This window comes from Malus domestica, chromosome 15 (assembly GCF_042453785.1).
Source record: "Malus domestica chromosome 15, GDT2T_hap1".
Lineage (NCBI taxonomy): Eukaryota > Viridiplantae > Streptophyta > Magnoliopsida > Rosales > Rosaceae > Malus > Malus domestica.
The window spans coordinates 51530950-51545702 of record NC_091675.1 but is presented as its reverse complement, the minus strand read 5'-3'; the positions used below and the strand labels follow the sequence as shown (position 1 = coordinate 51545702).

The 14753-nt window shown below is 42.3% G+C and overlaps 2 protein-coding genes across 2 annotated transcripts; one reads left to right on the top strand and one right to left on the bottom strand.

Annotated features, from left to right (window-relative positions):
- Nucleotides 1-648: 648 nt before the first annotated feature.
- On the top strand, nt 649-4180 carry LOC103431761 (uncharacterized). Its single transcript, XM_070814439.1, has one exon. It carries the CDS (start codon nt 1567-1569, stop codon nt 2545-2547), a length of 981 nt encoding a protein of 326 aa, XP_070670540.1. The 5' UTR covers nt 649-1566; the 3' UTR covers nt 2548-4180.
- An 8266-nt stretch (nt 4181-12446) lies between these two features.
- Nucleotides 12447-14378, bottom strand: LOC139191998 (uncharacterized). Its single transcript, XM_070813042.1, has 3 exons — nt 14117-14378; nt 13035-13606; nt 12447-12953 (listed from the first exon to the last, which is right to left on the bottom strand). Exons 1-3 carry the CDS (start codon nt 14376-14378, stop codon nt 12447-12449), a joined length of 1341 nt encoding a protein of 446 aa, XP_070669143.1.
- Nucleotides 14379-14753: the final 375 nt, after the last annotated feature.

Here is a 14753-nt window from a genome sequence, read left to right as displayed (position 1 = left end):
GAATGTGACAATTTGGTATAAGAGCCACTCCGTGGTCGGAAGTGTGCCGACGTGACAATTTGGTATAAGAGCCACTCCGTGGTCGGAAGTGTGCCGACGAGGACGTTGGGCCTCTAAGGGGGTGGATTGTTAGATCCCACATCGCTCAATGGAGAGGATCCTCTATGCCTTATATGTACATGTCCAACTTCATATAGCACGAGACATTTTGGGAGCTCACTGGCTTCAGGTTTCATATGAACTCCAAAGTTAAGCGAGATTGCGCAAGAACAATCTCAGGATGGGTGACCCACTGGGAAGTTCCCGTTTGAGTTCCTAGAAACAAAACCGTGAGGGCATGATCGGGGCCCAAAATGGACAATATCGTACTACGGAGGAGATGGGGCCTAGGATATGGTGGAGTTCCTAGAAACAAAACCGTGAGGGCATAATCGGGGTCCAAAATGGACAATATCGTACTACGGAGGAGATGGGGCCTAGGATATGGTGGAGCATAGGTCGGGATGTGACAATAGATGGGGCCTAGGATATGGTGGAGCATAGGTCGGGATGTGATAATAATGTTACGATCCCACGTCGGTTACACTAGCAATGGTGTAGTGGTATTAAGTCTCATGCTAGTCTTTTAGTTGGTTTTATCTTGGGCTTGAGTATCTAAAATTGGTATCACAACCAGTCGTTCGTTCCTCTCAATCCTTCTCCATTGTATACCGCCGTAAATGTTTTGCAAAACCCTGGAATCGAGGGTTTCCAATCGGGAAGCCAAGTTTAACGAGTTCAAGAAGTCTCAAGACGAATTGAGGATTTCTCAGGCTAAATTCCGGGCCGAAGTCAAGACTACCAATGATTTAATTCTTCTTCAATTGAAGTTGCTTGCAGAAAAACTAGGTGTGGAATCTTTTGCAGCTACACCAACGCATCAGCCGTTCATCAAATAGACATCTCCTCTCTCTTGAGAAATCGAATGAAATTGTTCTCAATCTTCAATCCTTCCACATGGAAAAGGTTCGAGCCCGAGATAAAAGAGATGAATTCTGGTCTCAATTTCGTCCAAGATACAAGCCCAAGACTCGTCCTTGTCTTCGACCCATATTGAAGAAATTCAAGAAGGTGCGTGACTACGGCAAACACCACGACGATGATTCTGCAACGTTTCATTCCAATCCCAAATTTCAAGGAAGTTTTGGGGTTTTTCAAAAAGCTTTGGCTCGGGAGAACGAAAACGTTTTCGATTTGTTCGACAAGGAAGCTAAAGATTCAGTGGAAATTCCTCCATTTCGTGATTTTGATTGCAAGACAGGTACCATAAACGATTTGGTTTATGGGTTCCCTGTTTCTGATTGTGAATTTATAAGAATGGAGAAAAAAGTTGCTGATTTGAAATTGTTGGCCAGGAAAGGTGAAGACTCTTGCTCTGTGATGTGGGTATTTGTTCTTTTCCTGATGTGGGTTGTTTCCCTGAAGTGGTTTTAATTTCGGTTGCAAAATCTGGTGAAAATGATGCCCACCATGTGTTTGTTGGACTGCAGCCAACGGTGGACATTGCTTCTTTGAAGCTTGGCTTCCATGAATTCACCCGTGACAAAGGCGGAACAACTATTCAAAGGCTCTTTCATTCGAAATCAGCGACATCAGCGACTGTTCTTGAATCTGATTGTAAGAATGGCAAATCTCAAGTTTTCATTTTGGAAATTCATGTTTCTAATGTTGAGTTCAAGAAAGCTAAATTGCCTAGTTCACGTGCACAACAAAATGTCGAACTCAGGTTACATTCTTGATATTAAGATGGGGTACCATATGAGCATTCGTGATAAAGGTGGTACCAATTTTCTCTTCAGTTTTGAGTCAATACTGGCAAGCTACAAGGACTCAGCTTTCTGTGTTGTTATCGATCGTGACAAGTGTGGAACAATTAGTCAGAGGCTCTTCAATTTGAAGTCCAAGAATAAAGATTGTGTTCTGGGTTCTCATTGGTCCAAGGTGTTCAAATGTGAGGTGAGTTTTGATTCTTCCATGATCATTGATGGGGAAGATGCTGGTTATTTGGGATTGCATCATTTAGAAGCTTGTATAGACAAGAACAGAAAAAATGGAAGTAAGTTCACCTTCTCCAGATTTGAAACTAGTTTCTGTGTTGTTGTCCATTGTGACATGTGCTATTGCAAGGGCATTCGGGACAAGGGTGGAGACTCCAAATTCAGGAAGAGCGCTGGTGATGAGGAAAATATGGTGAATTTGTATTTTAATCGGATTGGTTGGTCTAGTTCTTTGCCTACAAACGAGGAGTCATTTGTGAAAAATGTTCTGCAAAAGAAGAAAATGGCAATGGATGAGTTTCTGATGTCAGAAAAATTGACTTTACAACCTGGAGTTGAAGAGTTTATTGATGATGCATACAAGGAAGGGATTCATGTGGTTCTACTGACAACTTATAGTAAGAGTGGGGATCAAATTGGCAGATCAATTGTTGAAAAGCTTGGCAAGGAAAGAATTTCAAAGCTAAAGATTGTCGGATATAAGGAGGTTGACCTAAGTTTGTATACCTAACTAGTAAATGATACAGGATTATCGTCTAGTATGGATAAGCAACTAGCTAAGGAGGCAATAAAAGTAGTTTTTGCTGAGAAACAAAGGATTGCAGATGAGGTGGCATCTATGCTACAGCTAAGTGTAGATATCGATACTAGCCCGCCTGAAAGCTTAGAGAAGATCATTGCTGCATTCCGAGTTGGGGGAGAAGTTGCTGGACTACATGTGTTCTTATTTCAAATACTCATTTCTCTTGTCTAAATGAATCTGGAAATTCTATTGATTGTAGCCAAGATGGAATGATTAGGGTGGTGATGTTGGTTACATATACTACTTGCATAGTTGTAGGTGGAGTATTTTGTAGTACATATATTGAGTTGAGCAGGGCAGGGAAGATGACATTCCCAATTGTTAGTGAAGATTATATGGTTCATAGCTTTCACATGCAGAAGAAGCTTCCATTTGGAAGTTCTGTTCATGGCTCTTTTGGGGTGCAAGATAAGAGTCATATACTTGAAGGTGGGAAAGGCATCTACACTACAACTTTCACATCTAGTTTATTAACTGGTAGAGGAATGATGACAATGATAGATATTGGTATTCTTAAACATTTTAGTAGCGAATATGTTGAGCAAAGGAAGTTGGATGCTGCCTTCACGGTTGCAAAGCACATACCAATTCTGGAGGATGAGTCTAGTGTTTTAGGTTCATTATTGTTAAAGCTCTGGAGTAGTAATTTGATCTGGGGAGCTAGTATTACTATGCTGCCTGTTATGAGCTAGTATTACTTTGCTGCCTGTTATAAAAGTTATTATTGCAATTCCACCTTTCACCACTATGATAGTTTGGGTTCGTTGTCAACATTTATGTACGAAATATGCTAATGGACTTAAAACCTTGAGGACAAGATCTCTGATTATGGGAGGGTGTATTATGGTGTTGGGTTCTCAATGGTCAAGCCTTGAAGTTGTCCAGCTTTGCAGATCAAATTCTTCAGGTTTTTCAGTTTCAAGCCTTGCTGCAAGGCTCATTTTATGGGGGAAAACCAAGAGTGGAAATAAGCAGTAAAACATCAAAGATGCAGAACCCAGAGAGAACAGAGAACTATCTTGTTTGCAGATATTATCAAGCTTTGAATGTGGAGGGTACTCAATTAGATATGAGTGTAGTGTTTCAGTTCATACTTCTTTTTCATGTTCCATGTTCTTGCCTGAAAAAGCATTTGGGAAAGTACAAACCACGGTGCCATTGCCAGTTATCACAGATGCTGGGAATTTGCAAGAGGCACCAGTTGCAATCTTGGACAGAAGAATGATCAAGAAAGTGCTACAGCTACGGAAGCCTTAGTTCAATGGCAAAACCACTCCAAAGATGATGCTACATGGGAACTATACCATGAACTGAAGCTTAAGTTCCAGAAATTGTGAACCTTTAATACATTCTTGTGATTGTGTTGTTCCTGGTTTTATTGCTAGTTTTCAATTGTTCTTAGTTCGAAATTGTAAATCTTACTTGTAAGATTGGTTTTAAGGGGGGGTGTTGTTAGGATGCCAGATGGCATCATCTTGTGATGACAGTTAGAGTTGGGTATTAGCATAAATAGTACATTGTAAGAAAAGAAAGGTTGTGAATGAAATATTGATTGTTTGTATTGTTGTTGGTATCTCTCTCTCTGTACAATCGTAGAAGACGTAGAGCAGGTTCTAACACCTCCACCCAAGCTATAATCTTTCACACCCTGACCACTCCCAATTAATCACCATCCGCGTATTACCATGTGCTCTTTATGTATCGACCCAACATATTTTCCTAAATTACCCCAACTTATGAAAAAACCAAACTTAATATCTAAGCTTCTCTTTTGCACCTTAAAAATGGGTTCAAATAAAATTTGCATATACTTTTTTCCTGTCATTTCTATTTAAACATCTTCAAGTTAAAGTGTGAACAATCCCCTACACATCTCTTATGCAATCCAAATTATTTTTGGTGAAAGTTGCAATTTGGTAATACTTGCATCCCTTCATTGAGGAATGAACATATTTTACCCCTTGTGAAATAACGTACCTTAAATATATAATTTCCACAATCGGAATCATTTAATTTCTTAATTTTCATTTGAAGATCATCCATACAAAAATCATTCGAATCAAATACCGTTTAGTCATTCAAATGTATCAAATAAGTTAATAGGTAATGTGTACATATATGTTCCGTGGTACCACATTGCCGATTTGTTCCATACATATGAATGCATAAATAATCTTTGATTCAAATGATTTTTAATAGGGATGATCCTCAAATAAAGATTAAGAAGTAGAACTTTTCTGATTGTGAAATTTATACGATGATGTTAGGTTATTTACAAGGAATGAGAGTATGTGCCTTCCCTTATGGGTGGTACAAGTATTACCATTTGCAATTAATTGTATCTAGCTTGATCTCTTCTTACTCGGATTGGTAGCAAGGGACTTGTGGTGCGATTCAATACAGGTATGAGTGTGCGTCAAGAAACATTTTCAAACGGTATTATCAACCATGTCACCCGTTCTTACGATACCATGTGACTTGTCCCGATATTTATAAATTCTCCATCTAATACCATGTCGTCTGTTCAAAACAAGTATAATAGTACACCAGTGACTTATGTTTCCAACATCTAAAAAAATTCTCCAACTAACTGTAAACAGGGAAATTCCTGCGATGAACGAGACAAGAACACGTGTACAAAATAATATTTGTATTGATGATTTAGGGGTTACAATCTCTTCTACAAATTTAGCCTCTGATTCTATCTTTGTAATGGGTGGATTTGATGTTGGATCCAAAGGGCCATCGGGGCTTGATCTTGGGATAAACAGTTGTGCGGATTTGTTGACGTCATTGATCCAAAGGGCCGTCGGGGCTTGATTTAGGGATGAACGAATGATGAATGATGAACATTTTCTTTAAGGGCCGTCGGGGCTTGATCTTGAGTTAGTGGAAGTTCTTCAAGGGCCGTTGGGGCTTGATTTTGAATGAGGATTTGACGAAAAACGAAAAGAGCTTTCTTGATCCTTCGGGATTTGCTTGGGAGCTTTGGAGTTTCAAAGCTTCAAGGTTTTGGTGTGAGGTGAATTGGTTATGAATTTGTCTAAAAAAATGAATGCTTTGGCCTCCTATTTATAGAATTCCAAAACTTGATTTTTGGATTTAAATAATCAGCTGAAATAAATCAGTTATGCTAAGCGTTGACATGTGTCATGTTTGATAACTTTTCTGATGATTCTCGATTTTTTGTTGAGTCACATGCTATGTGTAAAATTTATGTGACACGTGAACGTTGAAATTTTAATTATTGATCAACATTTATTTCACCGAAATTTCGATGTCTACAAATGCCCCCACTTCAAGGTACGTCGTATACATGTGCTTGTCACGTGTAGAAGATGCGTTTTGAAGTCCCTTACTGCAGATGTCGATCCAAGGGCCGTTGAGGCTTGATCTTGAACTGGGCTGATAATTTCTTTAAGGGCCGCCGGGCTTGATCTTGAATTTGGCTGGAAGATTTTCTAGTTTCCTCCAATTGTTGATTTTCCACAGGCTTAATCTTGAACTGGGTTGGAGGGTTTTCTGGTTTCCTTCAAAGGACTTTCCACAGACTTAATCTTGAACTGGATTTGATTCAAGGGTGGTGGACACTTGATTTTGAATTGGACTTGTGATTTCTTTAAGGGCCGTTGAGGCTTGATCTCGAACTTAAACATGACCACGAGCAGTTTCAGAACATGCATGCTTTGAAAGATCAAGGAAGTTTGCAGCATTTTCATATGAACCCTGAGCAGTTTGGTTGACGGTATGATCTTCAAGGGTTATTGAGACTTTGCTCTTTGGCGACAATGCCAACGAAAAGTTGTTGAAGCTTCTCGAGCTTTTTGATTATAGCAATGATGGCGGGCTTGGATTTGACTTAGACTCCTCCGTTTGGATTATGCAGTTCTGCCGAGAAGGGTGTCCTGCCATAATGATTTGTTCCAGCTCATCGTGCTGTATTCTTCTCTGCTTGTTTCTTTCGCCTAGCCGAAGTGGTGCGCAACCCTTTGCCTTTACATGGTCCTTCAGAGCATCACTTTTCAGCCACTCATCCATGCTTGGCAGCTTCAGTGTAAAGAGCCAGCACCATATCAACTGTCTTGAAGTATTTGATGAGGTAATTCGAGACCCGCCAACAGTTGAAAATGAGCACTTGAGAGCAATGCTAGGTAAGCAACCAGGCAAAGGTTCCGGGCAATCAGTTCCTGATCGGACGTTTAATTTCAGGTTCCAACTGATTGTTTCCTTTCTCCTTGTTCTGCAGGTAAGAGCAAGGGTAAAGGAAAGGATAGGGGAAAAGTATGATATGAGATACCTTTGCTTTTGACCCTGATGATATGAGATACTTTTGCTTTTGAAGAAGTAGCGGATGATCAACACATGTATTTGTTGCGCTTGCCTCTACATGCTTCGATGCATCATTTTCACTTGCCTCTTCTATTCTCCAGGCAAATGTGGTATCTTCTCTGGAAGCATAAGATGTTGAAACACTCAGGAAGATTTCAGGCAGTCGGTTCCTTACCAGGAGCTCGAGTGGAGGTTCCGACATATTGCTTTCTTTATCCTTATCTTTACAGGTAAGAACAAGGATGAAGGAAAGAACAGGGAGATTGCATGATATGAGATACTCTTGCTTTCTACCCTGATGATATGAGATACGTTTGCTTTTGAAGAAGTAGCGGATGAACCGGCACGTATTTTGTTGTGCTTGTCTCCACATGCTTCGATGTATCATCTTCACTTGCATCTTTTATTTTCTAGGCAGATGTGGTCTATTCTCTGGAAGTACATCAATGGTTGAAGATAAGTTGAAGGCGATGCTAGGTAAGCAATCAGGGAAGGGGTTTCCAGGCAGTCCAAATCGGAAGGTTAACTCCAAGTGCCGGCTGATTGCTCTTTTTCTCCTTGTCCTGCAATAAAGAGGGAGGACAAAGAAAAGGATACGGAGAAAGCATGCTATGAGATACTCTTGCTCTCAACCCTAGTGATATGAGATACCTTTATTCTGGTGTGGCTTGGTTGAAGAGGTATTTCCAGGGAGGAAGAAAACTGAGTATGTTGAGAGGTTTTAGTTGCAGATGCATTCGGCAAGGAAGAAGGGTCATACGTTTTGGATGTGGCCTTGTCACCCACGCTTGTCGGCCAAAAGTGTGGTAGTTGGAATAATGGGCTTCACACGTTTTCAACTTTTTCAGTGATCTCTGGCAAAGTTACACGTGATAGCCGAAAGCTGAGACTGTGTCTGAAAAGTGTTGACGGATTTTATGCAGGAAAATCCGAGTTTTGAAATTCGAAGAGTGTGTCTCTTCGAATATTTTTTTGAACAAGTGGTTGTGTTGCCTCTTTTTTTTAAAGAGGTGTCAATTGCATTCAACATGCACACTTTGAAGATTGCCCGCCTTTGAAAATTGTCTTTGCTGTATTTCTGAGATTTTACTCACTCATACCCTTTTCTTTTACCATCTTTTTGGAAATGGCTAACCCGTCTAACATTTGCTTAGATTTGAGTCTCAGCAGTGACACAGGTGCATTGCGTCAGGATAATATATGGCGCCCATCCTTCTTATCTTCTAATGGTCATTTTACAGTTGAAGACTCTGTGATAAGTGATGCAACAATGGCTATGGTTATAGCTAGGAACCTCATCACTCCTAGAGATAATAGGATACTTTCACAACGGTCCGATGAGTTAGCTGTTCAAGATTCCTAGGCTCTCAGTGTCCAGTGTGCGAACTCTATTTCCAACATGGGCCAACGCTTACTTGTTCGAACTCGCCAAGTTGAATTATTGACAGCCGAGGTGGCAGCTCTTAATCAAGAGATCAGACAGCTTAAGCGCGAGAATAGAGAGTTGCATGTGTTTGCAAATAGTTATTCGTTGGGCATGAAGAGGAAGCTTGATCAGCTGCTGGATTCCGAAGGTTGGATTCAAAGTAACCATCGGAAGTTTGTGGATGTATTCCAGAGGCACATTTTGCCTTCGTCATTTGGAGTTCGACCAAGTATTGAAGCTCCGAATAATCCATCTCCAGTGCCTCCCTTTTCTAGGGTTCCGCCGAGTACTAAGGTTTCAAGTACTGAGGCTTCACATAAGTGACTTTTGTGAAGACTCCCCCTTTTTTTTTTTTTTGCTTATCTTTTCTCTTTTTTTTTATTTATTTTTTTACACACTTGTAATTTCTTAGAGATATCAATGGACATGCTTTATTTTATTCAATATGTTGTGCTAAATACAAATAAAACGAATATCTGACTAAGATGCGTTACTTCCTTTTTTTTTTTTATTAGATGGTGCCTGATGCACCCATTTCCTTTTAGATGGTGACTAATGCACTATTCTTTCACCCTATTTTTTTTTTAGACGGAAATTCGTCGTCTTCCTACTTTCTTCCTTTCAATCATTCTGTCTCCACCACCCTTTTCCTTTTTTTTTTTTAGATGGTGCCTGATGCACCCATTTCCTTTTAGATGGTGACTAATGCACTATTCTTTCACCCTCTTCTTTTTTTTTTAAACGGAAATTCGTCGTCCTCCTACTTTCTTCCTTTCAATCATTCTGTCTCCACCACCCTTTTCCTTTTTTTTTTCTTAACTTAACAGTAGCTGGCACTTTCTTTTTGTGTGTGTACATAATCATATTTTCCCAGTGCACCATCCCATCCCCTCTCATTTTGGTTTTCTTTTCTAGGCACGGGTGGTCGTTTGCATAGTCACTGTTATTCGCACAGTCACGAACCTGCATTTGAATAATCACCGCATTTCATTTACTTCTCCGGAGACCATTATTTGCACAGTCATTGTACCAATTTTTATTTTTATTTTTATGATATATATATATGTGCGTGCTGCATCGGATGAAAGGCGGCCACCTGCAGCAGGAAAGGAGAAGCTGGAGGTACTAAGGCAGTGCAAAGCACCGAGCTTCACGATCGGCTAGTCGTTTGACAGCGGTCGTTGAAGTTCTTCTCCGATTCAAATGCAGCAGCAGAGGCAAGAAGACGGAGGAGGTCTTTGGGTGTGAGTTGACAAACTTTGGTTTTGTTGATCACATTCAAAGGCAGTAGCCATGGCGGAAGTGCAGAAGCAACTAGAGCTTGAGGCAGAGTGTAAGGCATCAAGCTTTATGACCGGCTAGTCGTTTGACAGCGGTCACCAACCTCGTCCTCAAGTTCGCCATTCACAGCTGGCACCACAAGTCCTCGTTGATCCTTTTAAGCCCTCAAAGCTCAATGACCAAAAGTGTGGCAAGAGCAAACAATACAGCCTCATCAGGTCAGACGAAGTTTCGAAGCACTGTCACAATCCTCGAGCCATAGCTGGAGGCTCTAATGAAATTAGCCGCCGCTGCAGTAGCAACATTCGCATCTATGGAAGCCACGAACCAGGCAAGTGACACAGATGCCCAGATCAACACCCAGAGGGCAAATTTGACCGGCCGCTCCTCAACAACGGTAAAAGCCCATCTTCCTCGTCTTTTTCAGGAAACCCACGTAAAGAAACTCCAGCTGCAGCACCGCACCTTTGTCAATTTTCCCGGGGTCTACAACATTAGCAACCGCCGGCAATGGAACGAATGAGCAAGCTTGGGATGAGATTGTTCTACTGAAGATGTTTGCTGGATAAGTGTATAATTTGAAGGTGGCTGCTTTGATTGGAGGGCTCGAGCTTGGATTGAATTTGATGATGGTTTTGGCGATGAAGGTGTGATACATCTGGGAATCTCGCCAGTCCTTTCAGTTGGCTAGAACGAAGGTGGTGAGACGGTGACTTATGATAAGATCGAGGGCGAGAACGCAGAACATGAGCGAGTCGCACAGAAACGGGAGCAGACGGCGTCGGTGATGAACATCATCACGGTGGGTTTGGCTTTAGGGCTTTCGGGGCTTGTTTGAAGAACCTAACGGGAAGCGGAGGCCGATAGTGGCTGGGAGAGGGCGTGCTGATGGTCGAGGCAACCAGCTCGTCATGGACGAGATCGCTGGTGGCGATGTGAGGGACGCCGAGAAGGTAGCATGGGGCGAGAGAAGTAGCTATGGAGGTTGTTGACTTCCCAGGAACCATGGCGAAGAGAAAGCAAGCGGTGCACATTTCCATGGTGGTTGTGGGTTACTTTGAAGGTGCTGCTACGGGAGTAGAGGAAGGCTTCCGTGAAGTGGCGAACTTGGAGCTCAATGCGGTGGACGCGGGTCTTCTTCTCAGAGTCAGATTTGGGTGGAGATCTCCGCTATCAGAGCCATAGCCGTTTGGAGAAAGAAAGGGAGAGAAAAGTTGGGACTTTTTCATTCTGTGTTCTAAAGGGCAGGCCCGAGGTGGAAGAGGGATGGATCTCGATTCGAACAGTAAGCTTGGGCCTGGACAACCTCCTTTTGATGGGCTTGCTGCTGCTGGATAAAGGATATATATATATATATATATATATAAAAGGAATTTCCTTTTTTTTTTGTACAAAATAATTTTTTTTTTGTAATAAATTTGACTTTCATTAATAAAACCCTTATTTTTTGTTGTTGTGATGTGACTGAACTCGAAATTGAATGTTCGAGTTGCCTACGTACCCCTCCAAAGAAGAGATTAAGTCATACGGTAGTTCAAATGAGATACGAATTAAAAAAATTTTTTTTTATGGTGATTTTGATGATGATTTTGCCGTACACAGTTTATGCTCTTGCGGGCCAGGAGCTTTGGTTTGTGCAGTTTAGGTTCGTGCGAACAAGGAGTGTTGGTTGTCGCCTTTTAGGGGTAGTAGTGCTTCAAGAATCTTCCATTGATAAGGTCGATCTTCAAGCTATCTTTTGCCATGATTAAGTAGGCGCCGTTGGTGTAGACCTTTTGTATTACGTATGGTCTATCCCACTTTGATGTGAACTTGCTTTTTGTCTTGTGAGTTGTGATGATAGGCCTACGCAATGCGAGGACGAGATCTCCAGTTTGGAAAGACCTTGGGCGGACCTTCTTGTTGAATGCCTTGGATAGCCGTGCTTGGTAGCATTCCAAGTGTTGTTAAGCTTCGAGCCTTCTTTCGTCGAGTGCTTCCAACTCTTGGAGGCGCAACTTTGCATTCTTTTCATCATTCAAGCCTTCTTGTATAGCCATTCTTAATGAGGGGATTTGACTTTCGAGCGGTAGAACAGCTTCCACGCCATATACAAGAGAATAAGGTGTAGCTTGGGTATGAGTCTTATGTGTCGTTTGATATGCCCAAAGTGCTTCGCTTATTCTTTCGTGCCAGTCTCTCTTTGTTCGGCCGATCACTTTCTTTAGGAGATTGCACAATGTTTTATTGAATGCTTTTGCAAGACCGTTGGCTGGAGCATGATACATGGAAGACTTGTGCTGCTTGAACTTGTATTTCTCATAGAGCTCATCCACGAGTCGGTGGAGAATTGTTTTCTGTTGTCAGTGATGATGTAGCGAGGCACCCCATATCGGTGGATGATGTGCTCCTTGATGAAACGGACGACAGTTTCCTTCTTTACTTTCCTTAGGGGTATGGCTTCAGCCCACTTGGAGAAGTAATCTGTTGTAGCTAGGATGTAAGCTTCTCCTGTAGATAACTTTGAAGTAATTGGTCCTACGACGTCCAATCCCCATGCATCGAATGGCCATGAAGCAGCTGTAGGGTGTAATGGTTCAGGCGGTTGATGTATGAAGTTGGCGTGGAATTGGCAGGCTTGACACCTTTTGGCATGTTTTAGGCAGTCCTTCACTATGCTTGGCCAGTAGTAATCCATTCTTTTGAGCTGGAAATGTAGCTTTGGTCCAGATTGATGCGCCCCGCACACACCTGAGTATGCTTCTTCCATAGCTTGATTGGCTTCTTCCTCACCTAGGCATCTCAGAAGTACTCATTCGAAAGAGCGCCAGTAGAGTGTTTCTTTGTAGTAGAGGAAGCGAGGTGCTTGTCGATGTATTTCAGAGCGGTGTTTAGAATCATCTAGAAGTTTTCCATGCTCTAAGTAGTCGATCAGCGGTTGTCTCCACTCTTCAACATCGAATGGAAGTACTGAGATGATATTTGTATCATCCAGCAGCATTTCGATGACGAGGGGGGTCACCCATCTTTGGCAGACTGGCACGTCTGCAGCTTCGTCTTCTTTTAATGTCATGCTTGAGGCTAGGTTGGCAAGAGCGTCTGCCATTTGATTTTCTTTTCTTGGCACATGTTTTAGTGTCACAGTCTCAAACTCTTGTAGCAGTTGAGTTGCCAGCAGGAAGTATGGGACGAGATCATTTTTCCTCACCTCATATTTGGTTAAGAGTTGATTTATTATGAACTTGGAGTCACCAAATACCTCAAGGGCTGTGATTCCCATGTTGATCACCATTTGGAGCCCGATGATCAGTGCTTGGTACTCAGCGACGTTGTTGGAGCATAATTCGCTTAGTTGAAAGGAATAAGGTAATATTTGCCTTTGTGGCGACATGAATACTACTCCTGCCCCTGCTCCGTCTGCTCGTGCAGATCCGTCGAAGAACATCGTCCATGTCGGGAAGATGTCAATGTAGAACACTTCCTCGTCAGGCAAGTTGTCTGAGATTTTCCAATCAGCTGGGATTAGGTGATCGACAAGAAAGTCTGATAGCGCTTGTCCATTGACGACCTTAGCTAGGACATAGATGATCTCATACTGGTTAAGAAGCAGCGCCCATTTAACAAGTCGCCCCTTCAAGACTGGTTTGGACATGACGTATTTGGCCCGGTCAGCTTTAGCAACCAAGTGGATGGTGTAAGCATGCATGTAATGCCTAAGTTTATGGATGGCGAACACCAAGGCAAGACACATCTTTTCTATTGGGGAGTAGTTCAACTCGGTGCCGGTGAGAGTTCGGCTGAGGTAGTAGAGCGCTCCTTCTTTCTGGGATTCATTCTCTTGTGCCAAGAGTGCTCCAACTGAACTTTCCTGAGCGGCGATGTACAATATGAGTGGTTTCTCGGGCATAGGCGCCTCCAAGATAGGTGGACTTGACAAATACTTTTTTATGCTTTCAAAAGCATTGTGGCATGCTTCATCCCATACAAACGGAACATTCTTCTTCATGAGTCGGCTGAACGGTTGACAACACCTTGCAAGGTTGGAAATGAAGCGTCTGATGAAGGCTAGCCGTCCTTATAGACTTTTCAGCTCGTGCAGGTTTCTTGGCTCAGGCATGCTTTGAATGGCTTTGATTTTTGATTGGTCCACTTCAATACCACGGTGCTTGACAATGAAGCCAAGGAACTTTCCGGAGGTGACGCCAAATGCACATTTTAATGGGTTCATCTTGAGGTTGTATTTTTACAGCCTTTCGAACACCATTTGCAAATCTTTCAAGTGGTCTGATCTTTTCTTTGTCTTGACCACCACATTGTCTACGTAACATTCTACGTTTTTGTGTAGCATGTCATTGAAGATTTTCTGCATTGCACGTTGATATGTAGCTCCAGTGTTCTTCAGACCAAAGGGCATCACCTTATAGCAGTAGATACCTTTTGGAGTGCGGAAGGCTGTTAGTTCCTCGTCTTTGAGAGCCATACGAATTTGATTATATCCAGAAGAGCCGTCCATGAATGACAGTGCCTCGTGGCCAGTGATGATCGTCAATGGGAAGTCATCATTCGGGTAAGCGTCGTTGAGGTCCCGGAAGTCTACGCAAACACGTATTTGTCCAGATTTCTTAATAACGAGGACGATGTTGGAGATCCACTTAGGGTATTGCACCTTTCGAATGAAGCATGCTTCGATTAGCTTGTCAATCTTTGCCTCGATTTGTGGAATGAGCTCGGATCGATAGCGCATTTGAGTTTGCTTTATCGGTCGCGTTCCAGGCTTGACCGCAAGATGATGCACATCGATGACAGGGTCAAGGCCAGGCATTTCTTTGTAGGTCCAAGCAAAGACGTCTTTGTATTCTGATAGCAGTTGGTAATACTCTTCTATCTCGTCCGCACTTAGCAGCGCACTTACGAAGATAGGTTTCTGCTCCTTTTTTGTGCCTAAGTTGAGCTCCTTGAGATCATCAACCATGGATTGCCCCCATCCTCAAGTTGCGGTGGCGCAACAGTGACATGTTCTTCGGGGATCTCATCTTCTTTGCTTTCTTGGATCGTGATGTGGAAGACATCTTGGACTTCATCTTCGGTGTCGTCCTTTCAGATGTTGTAGTTACGAGAA

Bases quoted from the DNA above. Each gene is read 5' to 3' on its own strand.
- LOC103431761 (XM_070814439.1), top strand. From the start codon at position 1,567: ATGAATTCACCCGTGACAAAGGCGGAACAACTATTCAAAGGCTCTTTC.
- LOC139191998 (XM_070813042.1), bottom strand. From the start codon at position 14,378: ATGCGCTATCGATCCGAGCTCATTCCACAAATCGAGGCAAAGATTGAC. The intron at 13,607-14,116 runs GTATGGCTCTCA...TATGGGATGAAG, and splicing joins TTCTGGATATAATCAAATTC to CATGCCACAATGCTTTTGAA. The intron at 12,954-13,034 runs GTAGTATTCATG...AACGTCGCTGAG, and splicing joins CAGACGGAGCAGGGGCAGGA to TACCAAGCACTGATCATCGG.